General features: G+C 39.8%; 1 protein-coding gene across 1 annotated transcript in view; it reads right to left on the bottom strand.

Annotated features, from left to right (window-relative positions):
- The window catches only part of stk32a (serine/threonine kinase 32A), a 66,592-nt gene that overhangs the window by 32,451 nt on the left and 17,203 nt on the right, over positions 1-16,938 (bottom strand). Inside the window, exon 5 of the mRNA XM_085289545.1 lies at positions 12,950-13,123. Within this exon, the coding sequence (XP_085145671.1) occupies positions 12,950-13,123 (174 nt within the window). The remainder of the gene's footprint in view (positions 1-12,949; positions 13,124-16,938) is intronic.

The following is a 16,938-nucleotide window of genomic DNA, read 5'->3' as shown; positions in this document are numbered from 1 at the left end:
CAGCTACAGTTGCAATTACAGGGATTTCTGCTGATTACTTAAAACTCTTCAACTCACCTTCAAGTCACAGTTTTAGACAAGCTAAAGGGAACTAAGCTAATAACATAACATATTCTTGTTTAAAATATAACAAAAGAATGAATTGTCCCACACACTGGTTGGGCTGAACCCTTTATAAAAGTGCTTTTGCAAAAGAAGTGCCAATATTTTTATAAACCTAGGGATTAAAAAACCCATTGACCAATTCTAATTTGCATTCAGTTGAAAGACCCATGAATTAAATGCTAGTTTTCTTTCACAGCAGCTGACATAAATTCAATCACACATAATCAAAAGGAGGTCAGACGGCTCTGCACTAATGTTGTCTAGGGGAAAAAGCAGTGTTAGTATTCACAGTTTTATTTTTCCTTGACTCGGCACTAAATCAGAGAATGTTTACTCTGCCGTTTACCTTGTTTTTATGACCACATAATCACAGTTGGAGTAGTGGAAGCCCATTGAGTATTCTTGGGATTTTGAAAAATAATTCCCATTATTTTGTTTCCAGTGATCTGGATGTGAGGTATCTGGTCACTATGGCCTAAAATCCAATTTCATTGCAGAGGACATGAGACATCTCACCCGGTCATTTCAGCTAGCTGTTTGTCAGGTGTGCATTAGCCAGGATAACTGCAATGCAGCACCTATTAGTGCTAAAAAACACATGTGTCTGTTTTAGCCTTAGCCACACCAGGACTGTGTGACGACTGGACTGCTTGGTTAAGTTACACCTTAATCCACAGCAAAAGGGATGAAAGAGCTATAGTTGTTTCCTTTCCTTTCTATAATGGAAATTGCAGGGGGGGAAAAAACTAATATATTTCGTTCTTGCACTGACAACCACTAAACTGTGAGATAAAAACTTGTAATCATCAGCCATTGTTTGTCACTGCTGGAGTACTGCAGAATTGTTGCTTATATGAACAAGATGTTTTTTAAATAAATTCTCTCAGCCAAAGTAAAAAGTAAAGCATGTATCATGACAGTTTACATATAGTTTGACAGCTGTGACGCTCTGCACAGAGATATTAAGTTTATATCTAAAGTCCTGTATACAAATTTAAATATAGGGGATAAAAGTGCTAAATTTGAAGAAATAGTTTGAGGTCTAATAGCCACACTAAAAGAGTGTTTAAGTCATAAAAGCTAAAAAAAAAATGAGGCATGCAATTAAAGAGCTAGAGTATTAAATCTGGAGAAACAGCAGGAACAGTGGCGATTTAAGAAAACACAGAATGCATAGATCATTGATATTCTGTATGGATAAACAGAGAAAATGAAGCAAAGGACGAATGAGAGAGTGTGGTATGAATAAGAAATAGGAAGAAATATAGGAAGCTAGGGGAAAATGAAGTAAGAAAGGAACAAAGAGCAAATTAAACAAGTAGGATTAAAGGGATAAAGTGTGAAACAGAAAAAGTGACCAAAATTTTGGGCTCCTTTGAGTGAGGAATTTGATGAAGGGCCAGGGAAAGCTGATCCCCTTAGCTTTTCTCTCAGTTGACTGACCCTACAAGCTATTAGCAGGATCTAATGGCCTCATTACAGCATGCTATGAGAGGCATAGGAGTAACTGAGCCCTGTACCCGGTCATACGACACCACGCTGATACTCGACCAGGCCAACACACCTGAGAACAGAGGCTTGTGCGCACACTCACACCCACACACACACACAGGTCAGACCATTAAAAAAGCACATGTAATAATACACATGCCGAAACCAACAAGACAGAAGCACACCTGCTTACATGTGAACTGTGAAGCAGTAAGGGCTCCTGGGGGGATTTTAGGGGAAGAAAGCCAGACTTGTTCTGACATGTTGCGGTAAAAGTGGCAAACAATCTGCCACATGCGATGACAAAAACACTAAGCAGTCGGTCTAAAATTAGCCCACACGCACATCCTGTGACTATGACTTCATTGTTGTATTTATTGTATTGTTAATTTGCAGGAAGATCTAAAGAATGAAGCCAAATCAAACATTTAAAGCCACATAGCAAATACATTGTTACAATTTAACTTGACCATTATCTTCTTGATTATTTAACAGTCGGTTAGTCCATTTAACGTGAAATAATGAAAATCACTATTTTAAGGGGCAAAACCTTAAAATCACTACACACCCAGCCCTGGCATCATGACTTTTCCTTTTAGTTTTTTGTTAATCTTTGAACAAAATGCAAAATTTGTTGCTATGAAACCTTTAAATCTTGCTGTTTTCCACGTTAAAAAGAAAGCGATTCATAGCTTCTACAGTGAAATTGGCGGTACTAGTTTTCTGCTGGCAGTTTAATAACAGGCTCTTTCATGGCTCGGCCGCTTTAGTAGCTTCTCCCCTCTGGAATAAAAGCGGGGAGCTGTATGAGCTCGTGCCGCTCCCCCTCTGTCACAAAGGAGAGTGGAGGAGCTCTGGAAGCCCCAGAAAGCCCTCAGCTCAGCTACATCCCACACTCTCCCAACAAGCAATACACACATGAACACAGATATGCACAGTTTGTGTGCAGAAATATGCACGCGACCACAGATTCACACAGTGTCAGAATCCCTCAGTTCTCAGCACCCACGCCCACCAGCAACTGAAGAGCGAGTCAGACAGCCGCTGCCTTTGAACGTGAATTGAAAGCCCAACTTGATCCACAGAGACTAACTGCTCCAATCCAACAAACTGCTGCATCTCTCATCCACCCTTTCGTCTTCCTGTTAACGGCAAGCAGCTCTGACAAGTGCGAGAAAGAGACAGGTGTGCGTGTGTGTGTGTGTCTGTGCTCTAGTTTATCCACATGTGTAAACAATATTTGGCGTGCACCAACAGTTGAGAAGAGAGACGTTCATTCTTTATTCAACAATAAATGCCGACTGTTACCCGGTTAACAAAGTTGGCCATGACGAGTTCCCGGACTCTGGGAGAGCGGCGAGCAGACACGAGAAGCAGCCAGTCAGCGCTAAAAACTCACATCACAATTACTGGTGATGAATAATTCACAGAGTCAGAAACATTCAGAGATTGTTGCAAAAGAAAAATAATGTCATCTTTTTCTCTCTCTGCCTCTTTTCTTTGTCTTTCATCACCTTCTTCTTGTCTCTCAGTCTGCCTCAGATTTCCTGAATGTGCTGCTTTCTCCTTCCTCCTTCTATTTTTTTTTTAATTCTACAGAACACTTGTGAATTAAATACACAAACAGCCAATTAGTGATCTTTTTGGAACAGACTTGCTTGTAAACAGTCTATCGTGTTCACAGCACAAACCTCCTCCCATCCTTTAATCTGTTACTGTGAGCTGAGGCTGAGCTGAAGGAGATTTTCGAAAAAGATAACGCTCAATTCACCGTTTTTTATTTTGTTGTTGTTGTTTTTGGGTTGTTTTTTTTTTTTGGTGGAAATCAGGAAAGCTAGTACCAGCTGGCACTTTAATCTCCATTTATGAAATATGAGCATATAATTTTCCTCTCCCTCTCTTCCCTCCCTCCTGTTTTTTTTTTCTTTTTCTTCATCTGCTGGGAAATAAAACATTAACACGCTCCATGAATAAAGGATACTTCACTTGAAGACCTGACAAATGCTCCCCATCTCAAACAGCTGATGGAGAGTAAGAGTAATGACTTTGTCTGCAACCATGCATACAATTTACTATGTTTTATCCTTTTTTTAGAGCACAAGAAGACCCACTTCCTTTCACCTTCACTTAAGCAGATAGGTGAATTAAGATCATATTCCCTTTCGGCAGCTTAGCAAAAGGTCTCTTGAGGAGAAGAGGGCGGAAAGAGCAAATAAATTATTTGAAGCACAGCTATGTTTGTGCCACTCCCTCTGAGAAAGAAAGAGACCATCCACAAGAAGAAACAAAGAACGAGGATGTACAAGAGTAGAGCATGGATAAGAAATACAGTAGGAAGTTGGAAGAGGAAATGGCACAAGAGGTGAAAAAAGGCAGCAATAATGAAAGAGATTATGACGGAAAGGTAGAGTGTACTGCATGTGTGTATACATGTGAGAGAGAGGCTCAAAGAGGAGATGAGGGGAAGAGATCAGAGCTTGCAAAGGCAGAGCCTCTTTAGCTGAAATAGGGTTGCTGCTGCAACAGCTGGGTCTCAGTATGCTTCAGTTCATTTAATAAGAAATAGTAATGTCAATAAATAGACTGGTTAGTTTCCACACAGAGGCAACAGCAAACAATGGGATCTGTCAGTTTTTTCAGCATCTTTTGACTCTTTTGACTTAGTTTTTAGGTCCAGAAGATGTTTCATGTCACTTGGTCTGATAGTTACCTATGCTTATGCTCATACTGAGGCTGTTTCTGAGGCTGCTGGCTGGTGGCTGACTCTAAGTTCTGGATAGTTTTAGCCACTTAACCTTTGTTGGCTTCTTTCAAATGTTTGTGTTCAGCTGAATGAAAGCAATTTAAGTATTTGATTAAGTTTGTTCTTACAATCTCGTTTGTGGTGTTCATCTTAACTCAGAGGGAAGAGCTTTCACGCTAACAACATAGCATGTGGCTACAAGTGTGTGTGTTTGTGTCTACTTAACGGCAGTACTGTGTGGATGTTGTGCATGCATGAAAGCGATCAGCTAGCAACTGGTTATACATGAGGCTAACCAGCGGGTCAGGGCCAAGAATGCTTAAAAATCTGCCAATATCAATTCCTGTCTGGTTGATCATTGCATCTCTAGTTTAGTTTGAAGCTTTTTAAAATACTTTTTGGACAAGAACAAAGGTCTATCCCACAGGAAACAATACAACATAATAACAATGTAAGACCAATTTAATATTTGTCAAGGCCTTTTAATAAGAAATTGTTTATATTAAAGCAATTAGACTTTGTATTACTGGTTACTTTGTATTATTAGTCTTAGAGCACTGTATTGTTAACTTTAAAGTTATCTATATGAATGACAGAAATCATCTGTATATTAATGGTCCTTACAGCTTTACCAGGCATATCCATGAAAGCATCAGATGGAGCCAAGGTACATACCTGTATGTATTTTTCCATACATGCATTGCAGGATGTAATGTACGTGCAGATTTCTTGTTGTAATATCAGCATTGATTATATTTAAGTATAGCCACACTTTTGAAAATTTAGTTGTTTCCACCATTTTCACTAAGCACAATCCTCCAGCGTGCTGCACAGCAAGTGAGAGATGCTCCTTCCCCTTGCACAGATTGTCTGAAAGAAAGGTGCTCCTCCCGGATTAGAAGGAGCAAAAATGTCATAAAATGTTAATCTTATTGCAAGTTAAAAAGTGACTTGGTCAAACGAAATGTACCAATATTGTAGTTTGGATCTTTCTCCAAAACAATTAGAATCCCCCCAGCACTCTAGTGCACTGTAGCTATCATGAGGACACAATGGGCAACTGAAGTGGCTGATGAAAAAAAATGTGGTGGTGACCAACTGACTACAGCCCAAAAATCACTCAAATATACCCCTTTAACTGAGTCCATGAACCTCTGCTGCCATCCTGGCCAATTGGCATAGCAGCAAACGCATGCTGGCCTGAATACAAACCCTCCTGTTCATCCTTTAATAAACCACGCATTGTCAAAGCCACTGTCCAGCACCTCGTTGCCATTGTGGTGAGCAGCAAACTCAAAATGCAGCTAGCTGGTACCCTGGTGGGGTTCTGGCTCAAGCTTAGCTAATAAATCATCACATTCTATATCAGTCTGGCTGCCATTAGGCAATCTGATCAAAAGCTCCACGCCTATCTGATGATGCAAGTATATGCAATTTAGACTTTTGCCTTGAAATGAGGAGATGTGATTAGGTGTGACAGACAGAGTTTTGTAGTAAGCTTAATAGAAAAGTGAACAGTGTCCTTGTGAAGCTTCAACATTCGGATGCTGTAAGATGATGGAAATGGAAAAGAGAACATCAACTACAGTTGCTTAAGATGAATGTACTGCACTACCAGTCTCACTCAGTCAGAGTTCGTCACATTGCTATCTCTCAGTACATTAAAAAAGCAGTGCAGATAGCAAATGAAGACAACTTTAATAAAAGAATCCATAATTGCATGCACTGCAGCAGCAATCAGTGCTATAGCATATTATTAAAGTTCTACCATATAAGTGCTTGTTTTCATGCACTGCTTGTAATTTTCAGCAACTTTGGCACAGCTGTGGCTCCACGCTGTAGTGGTTAACACACAAAAAGTCCCCCAGTTGAGACTGAGATGAGACACAAACCCAGCTTCAAGGGGTCACAAGCTAGTGTAAGCCTAGTGCCGATCCCAAATCTCTGTCAAATCAAACATGTGGTTCTGCCTCATGTGGGGACCCTTTCAAAATAAAGGAGCATCTGAAGAACCTTTGAACTTAATGCCTCATTTGAATGTCAAGTAACTATTTACTAAACTTGCATGTAGCTCGGGTTTAACTTACTGAGTTGAGTAGGTGACCCATAGTGTTAAAGCAGAGGCCTGGTTTGAATCTGGCCTGCATGCTTTCCCTTGTGGGCTTTCCTGTCTTCTCTCCACTATCCTAACACAATAAAGGCTAAAACCCCAATAAATGCACTTTAAAAACTTAACTCAGGGGAGTCCTAAAAGGCATTTTTAAAAAAGCCAAACGATTAATCCTTTAACGACTTTAATGGGCAATCTGTTTCCTGACTGCAACATATTGACTCGTTAAGAGCACAGACTGGTTGACAACATGTAAGTTTTTCCATTATGAGGATTCCAAGAAACACTGAAATGCACCCGAGGATGCACAGATAATTGTTGTTGACGTCAAAGAGGATGGGATGAGGTAAACAACCACAGAACACACACACACACACACACACGGACAAACAAATACACACACGTCCCCCACCGCATTCTTGCCATTTATCTTTCCACTTGTTTGGAAGGATTTGTCAAGTCTCTGAAGATGTCATATAATTGAGACTCAGTCTAATGTAAATAATTCAGACTTCCCACAGAGATTTATGTTAAACAGTTAGCAATGCAGAATTAGGTTTACAAGATATAGGAGAACCAGAAAATGAGAAATATTAATGGCCCATAAAGCCTATAGACTAGTAAATCCCATTATTTAGTTTTTTAATTAAAATGCAAAAAGTATGGCATAAAAATTTAAATTGAATAAGCTTTTGCTTTAAATAATTTTTTGGACATATTTCAAAAATATTTTTGCTTGCTTGTTTTTATGACAGGTGACTTAATAAACACGTTAAGCACTATGTATATACTATATATGTGCTTTTGAACTAGTCATAGTATGGATACACACATATTCCAACAAGCCTAGGTGTGTAGAGAGTTTTTGTTGTTTAACTGCAAAAATACCCTTAACTGCTTTATGTGATACTGAACTAAAAACAAAATAAAGGAGTAAAAGGTAGAAGTAAAAGGTATCAGGTAGTTGGGTACAGTTCCCGCTTCAGTTTAATGTCTAAAGGATGTGATGTAGTAGTGCAAGATCTGACCATCTAGAATGTAGAATTGGTATATCTGACAAATGAAATTTAAAGCACTCATACTTGAATAAGCTGTGTCATCTTCATTTTATTGTACAAATCTGTTTTATGGCTCCATGTTTAAAAACCTGTTCAACACCTGTACCTCTGTACTGTAATAGCATATGCAATACCAAACTTACAAAGTCTATTTTAAGGTAATATTATTTTCCATTAAACATATTTCCACTTTGTGTTTCATGCTCAGAGGTTGCTCTATTGTCCCTTGATGACACTGAACTAATTTCCCTCCTTACAGGATGAGCTGAAAGACTGTTGCTAAGATTGAATGTTCCCATGGGACCGTTCATGTTTCCATATAGCAGCAAACTATACCGTGCAAGGACTCATTATTGAAAATTACATAGATATGTCTGCTGATGTTGCCATTGTTGTCTCGTTATTATGGTACCCAGAATATAACTGGGACATAACTGCATAAAAGACATTTACCCTGATCTCAAACCACACCAAAACCTACATACACTATGCAAAAGCCTCGAGCCACCTCCCATTATCTAGTTATCAATATAATGTCATTATTCAGCTTCTAAGGAATCAGACTTTCTTGTAATTTCTTGTAATTCTTGATCAATAGTTCTCTAGTTATGAAGGTCTTTCAAAGCGAGGGGATTCAAGCATAAAAAAAGGTCCAAACTCAATGGATGAACCAGTGTTGTGTTTACACATAGCGGACATCTTAGCAAATAATTCATTTTAAATGGTATCTTCATTTCTAGTAGCCTGATGTAAAAAAAAAAAACCCATATAATTTCTTCTCATTTCTTTAGTTGAGTTTGAAAAATGCCCAAGATAACATCGTTTTACAGGGATCACATTGTATTTTTGTAACAAAGTGATCCCCGAGGAGCTAGCATCATAAACAGTGTGTGCGGTTTGTCCTCAAAAAATGTAAGAAAACAAGTGGAAGGCAAATTGCCAGGCCTATTTATGGTAGATCTTAAGAAAAAAGCAGTAAAATATCACAGCAGAGATCTGACACGGGACCTGAGAGATGCATTGGCTCTTTATCCATGTACGGTTCATCAAAGGTTCATCAGAAATGCTGTCAGTGGAAGGGCGGCTGTCAAGAAGCCATTTTTGAGGAAGGGAAAGAGGAAGTAAAGACTGAGGTATGCCAAATTGCACAGGAACTGGACTGAAGATCATATGGAGTCATGAATCCAAATTAGAAAATTTTCGTTCACTAGTGATTATTATTAGTGTAATAATAACAGAGGAGGTCAGGAGAGAAATCTAACAGCGAGTGGAACAGTAAAACGGTGTTGGCTCTGTCTTTCAGCATGTAGTGTTGGAGATCTTTTCAAAATGGATGGAATTATGAATACATAAAAGTACTGTCAGATTTTCATCCACCATGCATTACAATCTGGAAAGCATCTGACTGGCTGCGGATTCAAAAAACAAACATAAATATGTTAGGTTTATATTGTTGGATTGTCATTTATGCTTAGAAATATATTCTCATATATGCTTAGATTTTTATAATTGATTGCATAAAGATAGAGGTCTGATCCTTAGCAGTCTGCAAAGACTCTGTGTGCCTCCCAGAGCACTCTGGCATACAGACATATCTTAAGGTCATGAGAGAGGTCGTACCTTCTCTTACTGATTTATGGTATAGGAGGACACCTACTCTGTATCTATTTAAGTATAAGAGCCCTTTGTTTAGGTGGACCGCTGGACTCCTAGCACCAGCTTTGGGGAGTCTTCACAGGGTCACATCTTGACCACACACACACACACATCTATACATACACACAGACAAGGTACTCTTTGTTTACAGCAGTGTTACGAGGGAACAGACGAGAGTGACTGGGGTTCGAGCGGAAGGAACGGCGCTCGTCACAGTTCTCTCCCTCGTGCACGAGATCAAACAAAGAGCTCTGCTTGGTGTCCAGTGCTTTTTGCTGTTGTAGTAGAATTGTCTCGTTCCAGCAACATTATAACAACATACAATATATTTGCTCATACGACCTGCAACACAAACTCAAACTAGACACAATCCGAGAAATTTTAATGTTCTACCAACTAATAACTTAAATAATATATGTAATAGTAAAGGGGTTTGTGTATGTATGTGTGTGTGTGTGCACGGGTATTAACATCTTCCTGGGGACCAAAAATTGGTAGTTTACTATACCTGTGGGGACAAACAGCCCTCGTGGGGACCCCACGAGTTTGAAGGCATTTTTGAGACTCAAAATGTGGTTTTAGTGTCAGGGTTACAATTAGGTTATGGTTAGGTTTAGGGTAAGGATCAGGGTTAGGCATTCATTTTTGATGGTTAGGGTTAGGGTAAGCGGCCAGGGAAAGCATTATGTCAATGAGATGTCCCCACAACGATATAAATACACACGTGTGTGTAGAAGCATCAGTACCGTATGCTGATATCCAGCCATCATATGGAAGAAGCTAATGCCATGCGTATTTTACCTCTGGCATGATCAAACTTGTAAATGACATAATTAACATGTGATCGTGTTGCATGTGATTAATGTCATTATCATCACTGCTCCCCTAATTATCATCAAAATCATTAAAGACCAACGGAAAGAGAATCTGTATGTCTCGTATTTATACCCATATAGACAGGTGCATACACACACAAACGTCCACTGAAACGCATTCGCTCGGCGAACCCAAGTCAGCGCGTCCACGTCTGAGTGAGGAAATTATATATTCAATTTCCATACAGATGAGCCGAGAGTTACTTTCAGCTCCTCTTCCTATTTGAAGCTAATGAATGCAGATTGAAAAGATGTTGATTCCATCTAAACAAACGCCCCCAACACCTGCGCATCAACTGGCAAGTCTGTCCTCTCCAGGACTGAAATAGAAAACATAATTTAAATATTCATACCCTCAATGGGCTGAATGAATAAGCAAATTATTAATCCGTCCCACTTATTTCTCCTCCTCTCTTTCCTGTGGAGGTTTAAGAGCGTGGACAAGAGCAAGTAGCCTGCTTAACGTTAAATGGTGTAATTTGTTATCTGGGGGTGTTGATAAATTAGTGTTCTCTATTACAGTGATGTTTCCTATTAGTCATGATCTGAGAAGGTCTTTTTCCTATGTTTGTGTCTTTGCTCAGACATCAGAGTGGAGGAGTAATTTTAAAGACCAATATACACAGAAAGCATTTTATCAACTGTTTTTGCTGTCAGTCAGTAGTGTCTGGATTTCATCAAGTGTGCCCATCGACACGCAATCTAAAACCTGTCGTGCCCTCTAAAATCAATGAATGAAAAATGGTAAAAGATGATTTATTCTGCTGAGCCATCATCAAAACCGTTTTTATATGGGAAATTTTTCCATCAATCTGGTGTAGACAGTGGGTCTGGCTGCCTTCCTTAAGGTCCGCTTTGGAAGACAGCTTGTTCTCAGGAGAGAAACACTAAACAGAGGCCTGAGTCAGTGGGAATTAACTCAGGTAATGTGGATTCCCAGTAAGTGGTGTTCTGAATACAGACATTACATTGCTTCAGTGAACATCATTATTAATAGCTAATTTTCATGGACTGCTAATTCATAAAATGTACAAAAACTATCCTGTAAAGCATAAACCGGGTAAATGAAGAGAGTTCTTTGTATGATACAGGGTTGCTGTATTGTTGTCTGTTACTATGTCACGAGTAAGGCAGTTTTTTTTTAACATTTTGCACACTCAATGTACTTAATGTATTTTGGCAGCAAACGTTAGCCAATAATGGAACATCTCATGCACTTTGAGTTATTCAGCAACTTAAAATAATAACATTTGGCAGTAGGCACACTTTTATTGGCTCTCTGAGTTGTGGTTTTGCCATAACAGCAGATATTTCTGCCTGAAAAGCACTTGACTTGCATTTTGAAAATTAAGTAAGGCATCAACACAGCAACATACAGTGGGGCAAAAAAGTATTTAGTCAGTCACCGATTGTGCAAGTTCCCCCACTTAAAATGATGACAGAGGTCAGTAATTTGCACCAGAGGTACACTTCAACTGTGAGAGACAGAATGTGAAAAAAAAATCCATGAATCCACATGGTAGGATTTGTAAAGAATTTATTCGTAAATCAGGGTGGAAAATAAGTATTTGGTCACCTCAAACAAGGAAAATCTCTGGCTCTCACAGACCTGTAACGTCTTCTGTAGGAAGCTTTTCTGTCCCCCACTCGTTACCTGTATGAATGGCACCTGTTTGAACTCATCATCTGTATAAAAGACACCTGTCCACAGCCTCAAACAGTCAGACTCCAAACTCCGCCATGGCCAAGACCAAAGAGCTTTCGAAGGACACCAGGAAAAGTATTGTAGACCTGCACCAGACTGGGAAGAGTGAATCTACAATAGGCAAGCAGCTTGGTGTGAAAAAATCAACTGTGGGAGCAATCATCAGAAAATAGAAGACATACAAGACCACTGATAATCTCCCTCGATCTGGGGCTCCACGCAAGATCTCATCCCGTGGGGTCAAAATGATCATGAGAACGGTGAGCAAAGTTCCCAGAACCACACGGGGGGACCTGGTGAATGACCTGCAGTGAGAACTTTGAAGATGAAACGAGGCTGGGTCTTCCAACATGACAATGATCCAAAACACACCGCCCGGGCAACAAAGGAGTGGCTCCGTAAGAAGCATTTGAAAGTCCTGGAGTGGCCTAGCCAGTCTCCAGACCTCAACCCCATAGAAAATCTGTGGCGGGAGTTGAAAGTCCGTGTTGCTCGGCGACAGCCCCAAAACATCACTGCTCTCGAGAAGATCTGCATGGAGGAATGGGCCAAAATACCAGCTACTGTGTGTGCAAACCTGGTAAAGACCTATAGTAAACGTTTGACCTCTGTTATTGCCAACAAAGGTTATGTAAGTATTGAGTTGTATTTTTGTTATTGACCAAATACTTATTTTCCACCCTGATTTACGAATAAATACTTTACAAATCCTACCATGTGGATTCATGGATTTTTTTTTCACATTCTGTCTCTCACAGTTGAAGTGTACCTCTGGTGCAAATTACTGACCTCTGTCATCATTTTAAGTGGGGGAACTTGCACAATCGGTGGCTGACTAAATACTTTTTTGCCCCACTGTAGATGGAACTGGCGCATTTGATAATGGCCGTAGTCTCTGGCAGAGGGTAAACTGTTGTGTCAGGGATGACCTTAATGTCAAGACATCTTGACCTTGCCCTGTGGTGGAGCAGTATTAGAAAACTATGTGGATGAAAACAGCCAAGGAGAAAAGAGGAGTGCGCAATGCCCAAGCTCTGGTGAAAAATGAGGCAGGAAGCATAAGGAGGACGCGTGCTGAAGACTATTTCCGTCCTGTTATTTTTAAAGAGACAGAGGGCAACAAACCCTTAACTGTATCATTAAAGGTAATTACAAAAAACTATATATTGAGTTATAAAAATGTCAGTTTATAGAAACACCTCTTACCTGTGTATGATGCGCTTGGTGCAGAGATATCCCAGAGCCAGAGCCAATTCACAGATGTAGAGTTTGACAGTGCTCTCTGAGAAGTGCACATTCTGCTGAAGGTGGTAGCGCAGGTCTCCGCCCAGAAGCAGATCCACCACCATAAACATGTCCTCCTCATCTTGGAAGGAATACCTATAAAGAAAGATAAGTCACAAAGAAGAGTGACATGGTAACAAAGAGTCAGGGAAATGGCAAAGAAAACTGGAGAAAGAAATAAAAACTGAGGAGACATGTAAGAGGAGGAGGGAAAAGAACTAGGGAATCAAGGGGTGATAAACCCATCAGCAAAAAAATAAGATAACAAGCGCAAATTGAACTCATGCCAGGTTTGTGCACCTCAGGCAAATCAACCTTTTTAAGATAGTGTGTAACACCTTAGTATAAAAAGATTGACAAGAACAAAGAGTTCAGCAAAACCTTTCGGGGTTTTAACAACATGATCTCTATTAAAAACAACCTCGGAAGCCTTGCATACTCTCAGAGGACAGGTGCTCCTCTAAGTCCAGGCCTAAAGAAAAACACTCATCACAGTCTTTCACATTGCAGAAAATGCTGTCTACGTGACGCCTGTGGCAAAGTTCATTAACCTTCTGTCAGGGTTGGGGGTTTTTGTTCTCTCCCTTCCTCTCTCTTGCCTTTTCCCCTTTTCACTGCTCTCAGGTGATGTTTGGGATGGTTCCCTGATCAGTTCCCTAATCTTACTGTAAACTGAATGCTTTGGTCTAGGTCGTTATGACACTTTTAAGGCTCAGAGAAATGAGAAAATCCCACAGAAGTGGCTACACAGGAGGCATGTGAGACAGCTAAAACAACACTCTTGGTTGAGCACTTTTGTACAGCTTAAAGAAGAATTCCAGGTGTTTCCCCCATCCATGTGGCTCCATGGGTACAGGTATGTTTAGGAAAATGTTATGTTGCACAAATGTTACATGAATGGGGTTTATTGGATTGACTGAAAAGCCATAACTGTCAGGGTCCTGGGTCTCCTGACCCAGCGTTTTAGTTCATTGTGATTTTTGTATTATTGTACTTGGTGTGAGTTTCTAGTTTCGATCTCTTGCCCTTCATGTTTCTCTATGTCCCCTCTGTTCTGTGTAAGTCTGTGTCTGCATGTTTGAGTTCCCCTCTGTGTCTCTCGGTTCTTAGAGTCCTCTGCCTTATGGTTTATGTCTCTGTGTTTCTTAGTTGCTGTCTCCACTGTGTCAAGTTCGCGTCTCTGTGTGATCCTTCCTGTTTTACTTTGTAGGTCCGTGTCTTATGTGAATGTGTCCTGCTTTGCTTGTCTCGTCAGTTCTAATTTCCCCCAGCTGTGCTCTCCTTCTGTGTCTCATTCTCCTCGTTACTTCCCAGTGTATTTAGTCCCTGTGTTTCTCTGAGTCAGTGTTGCGTCGTACCCTCAACAAGCTGTGTGTGTTTTGCCTCCGTGTTACCAGTGTTTTGTTTCCAGCTCTAGCTCCAGTTCAGTATTTCTGCTTCAGTGTTTTGTCCACCAGCGTTTTTGTTTGTCCTTTGGTGAGTTTAGTTTAGTAAGAGGTTTTCCCAGCAATAAAGCTGCGCTTTAAGTTGAACTTCTGTGTCTGAGTCCTGCATTTTGGATCCACCACTCCTGCTTGCCTGCCTGCCACACAGCCAACCATGACAATAACAATGGGAAAATCCAGGCTGAAATGCAAAATTCTCCTCTAAGATGACAGTTTACAGAAAATAGACATTGGACAATGTCTACTTTTACAACCTTATTTGTTTGGGTCATAATTATTAATCATAATAACCTGTCAGTCAGTCTTAATAACTATCATTCCATCCATCCATCTTCTTCCGTTTATAAAGACCAAAGTGCTGCACAAAGCCTTCAAATTACATATAAATACACCTGAGATATACTTAAGTACATCATCACTCGATTTAAAAATATAATGTGAGCCACTATCATCCTTACACTTGTATGGCAAGGATAAAAAATGTGCCTTTTTAGTTGTCTCCACATGACATTGTATCATGAATAGCTTGCTAACTATTCTTGTTTCCTCTTAAATTTTCCGTGGGCTCAATTTTGCATAGTTTTTACAGTTTTTACAGTACACGGTAGTTAATATTTGCCTATATATAGTCCTGTATTGGTGTTAATCTGTGAAGAATGCGCTGAGTGTGACTGCGGTCATCAGTCTGCTCATCCCTGAAGCTCCAGCATGCACAGCCAGCCTGTCTCAGCGAGAAGTCCGCTGCGTTGCACTTTGAGTAGCTGTTGCACAAATAATTGATTTTACATGCTGAGCTTCTCACCGGGGATGCACTTTTTGTTCACTCCATTTAAACAATGACTTAATTAGTTTCTCACCCACGACTAATTTATGCAAAAATTGTATAAAAAAAATCGCAGATGCCTGCTTTTTTTTCCAAAGCTCGCCTAGGGTTTTGTTCTGCATACAGTTGGCAACACAGTGTCCTACATTTCCACGTTCATATCTTGCATAAAATATCAGATCTGCTGCTACACTCGATTGAAATGTGGATTTAATCGGATGCAAACAGCCTACAGCTGAAATTGTTGCATCTTTGAAAAGAGTATTTCTGTTATTGCCGGCAGAAAAGGATCATCTTGGCTAAAAGTCAAAGTGTAATGACCAAGGATGTCTTTTTTTGGCTGTATTGGTGAACACCCTGAAGGTGAAGCTTTTCTAAACTGGATGGATGGAGATTGATTAAGCTGACTCCAAACTGTCTACTACGGCTCAGATAATGCTGAGACCACTCAACATCTGATTGCCGCAGCCTCCGAGTTTGGAAATACTATCTGTGGCATGGACATCCTGGAGATGCATATATTTATATGCAACAATAAATATTTATCCTAAAGATAATCCTATTTCTGACTCTCTTTAGGATATCCTATTTACCCAAAAGTCAACTACATTGAATCAGGCAAAATATGTTATTTTTGCACCAACGAGGTGATTCCAAAAGAGATCTATGCCAAAAACCTGTCATATCTCAGTATGGTGTGCAAGATATCCTTAAAAATGTGTCAAGCCAAAACAAATCTACAGCAGATGAACAGAATCTGGAAGTCATGTCCTTATGAATAAGAAAATAAAAGCCTCATCAGAAAGTCTCAGTGTGTGTAGATGTAGGAAAGGCTGACACACATCATATTACAGAAGAATTTTAGTGAAAATCAGTGCAACAGTTCTTATGGAGTGAAAAACCCATATTTGAAATTGGCAAGAGGTACAACAGCAAGTGTTTAAAGCCATCTGTAAAACACAGTGGATGCTCTGTCATAGTTTTAAGACTGATGGAACTACGAAGGCAGAAACGCATCAGATTTTAATCCAACAATAATGTCATCTGGAAAGTATCTCTTTGTTAACAGCTTCATTTTTCAGCATAACAACGATGTCAAACAAATTGCCAATGTAGTAAAAGCATAGCTGGATGGAAAAACACACAATGGAACGCAATCAGTCATGGATTGGTCTCCCTAGAGCCTGGACTTCAATAATGTGGGGGGTCATCTCGGCACAGAATAGAACAAAAGGCACCCAAACGTCAAAGAAGTACTTTGAAAGTCCTTCAAAAACTCTAAAGAATGATGTCTTAAAGAAATTACAGAGAAGCTTGTCTAACAGAGTTCAGGTTGCGATGAAGAATAAAACTGGTCATAATGAATAATGACGCATTGTACAAAAGCTGTGCTGGGACAATGAGAATAAAAATGTATTCAGAAAAGAGGACCTTTAACAGGAGTCTACCAAGATTTTATTCAGGAAAAGAAAAGTTTCAGCAGATATAACTAGAGTGACAGAGTGGTTTGGCATGTATGCTTGTGTGTGTGCATAAAGATGAAAGAAAGGAAGAGTGAGTTGGAAAACGATATGACGCTTAAGTCTGGCACAGAAGGAAGAGACACACATCAAACCCGCATCATATTAACACCACACTCTCTG

This window comes from Mchenga conophoros, linkage group LG10, assembly GCF_057382185.1.
Source record: "Mchenga conophoros isolate Kocher_MC1m ecotype Shallow Benthic linkage group LG10, M_conophoros_male_GT1.1, whole genome shotgun sequence".
NCBI lineage: Eukaryota > Metazoa > Chordata > Actinopteri > Cichliformes > Cichlidae > Mchenga > Mchenga conophoros.
Note: the sequence above shows the minus strand (reverse complement) of the source record. Positions and strands in the feature narration are given on the sequence as shown.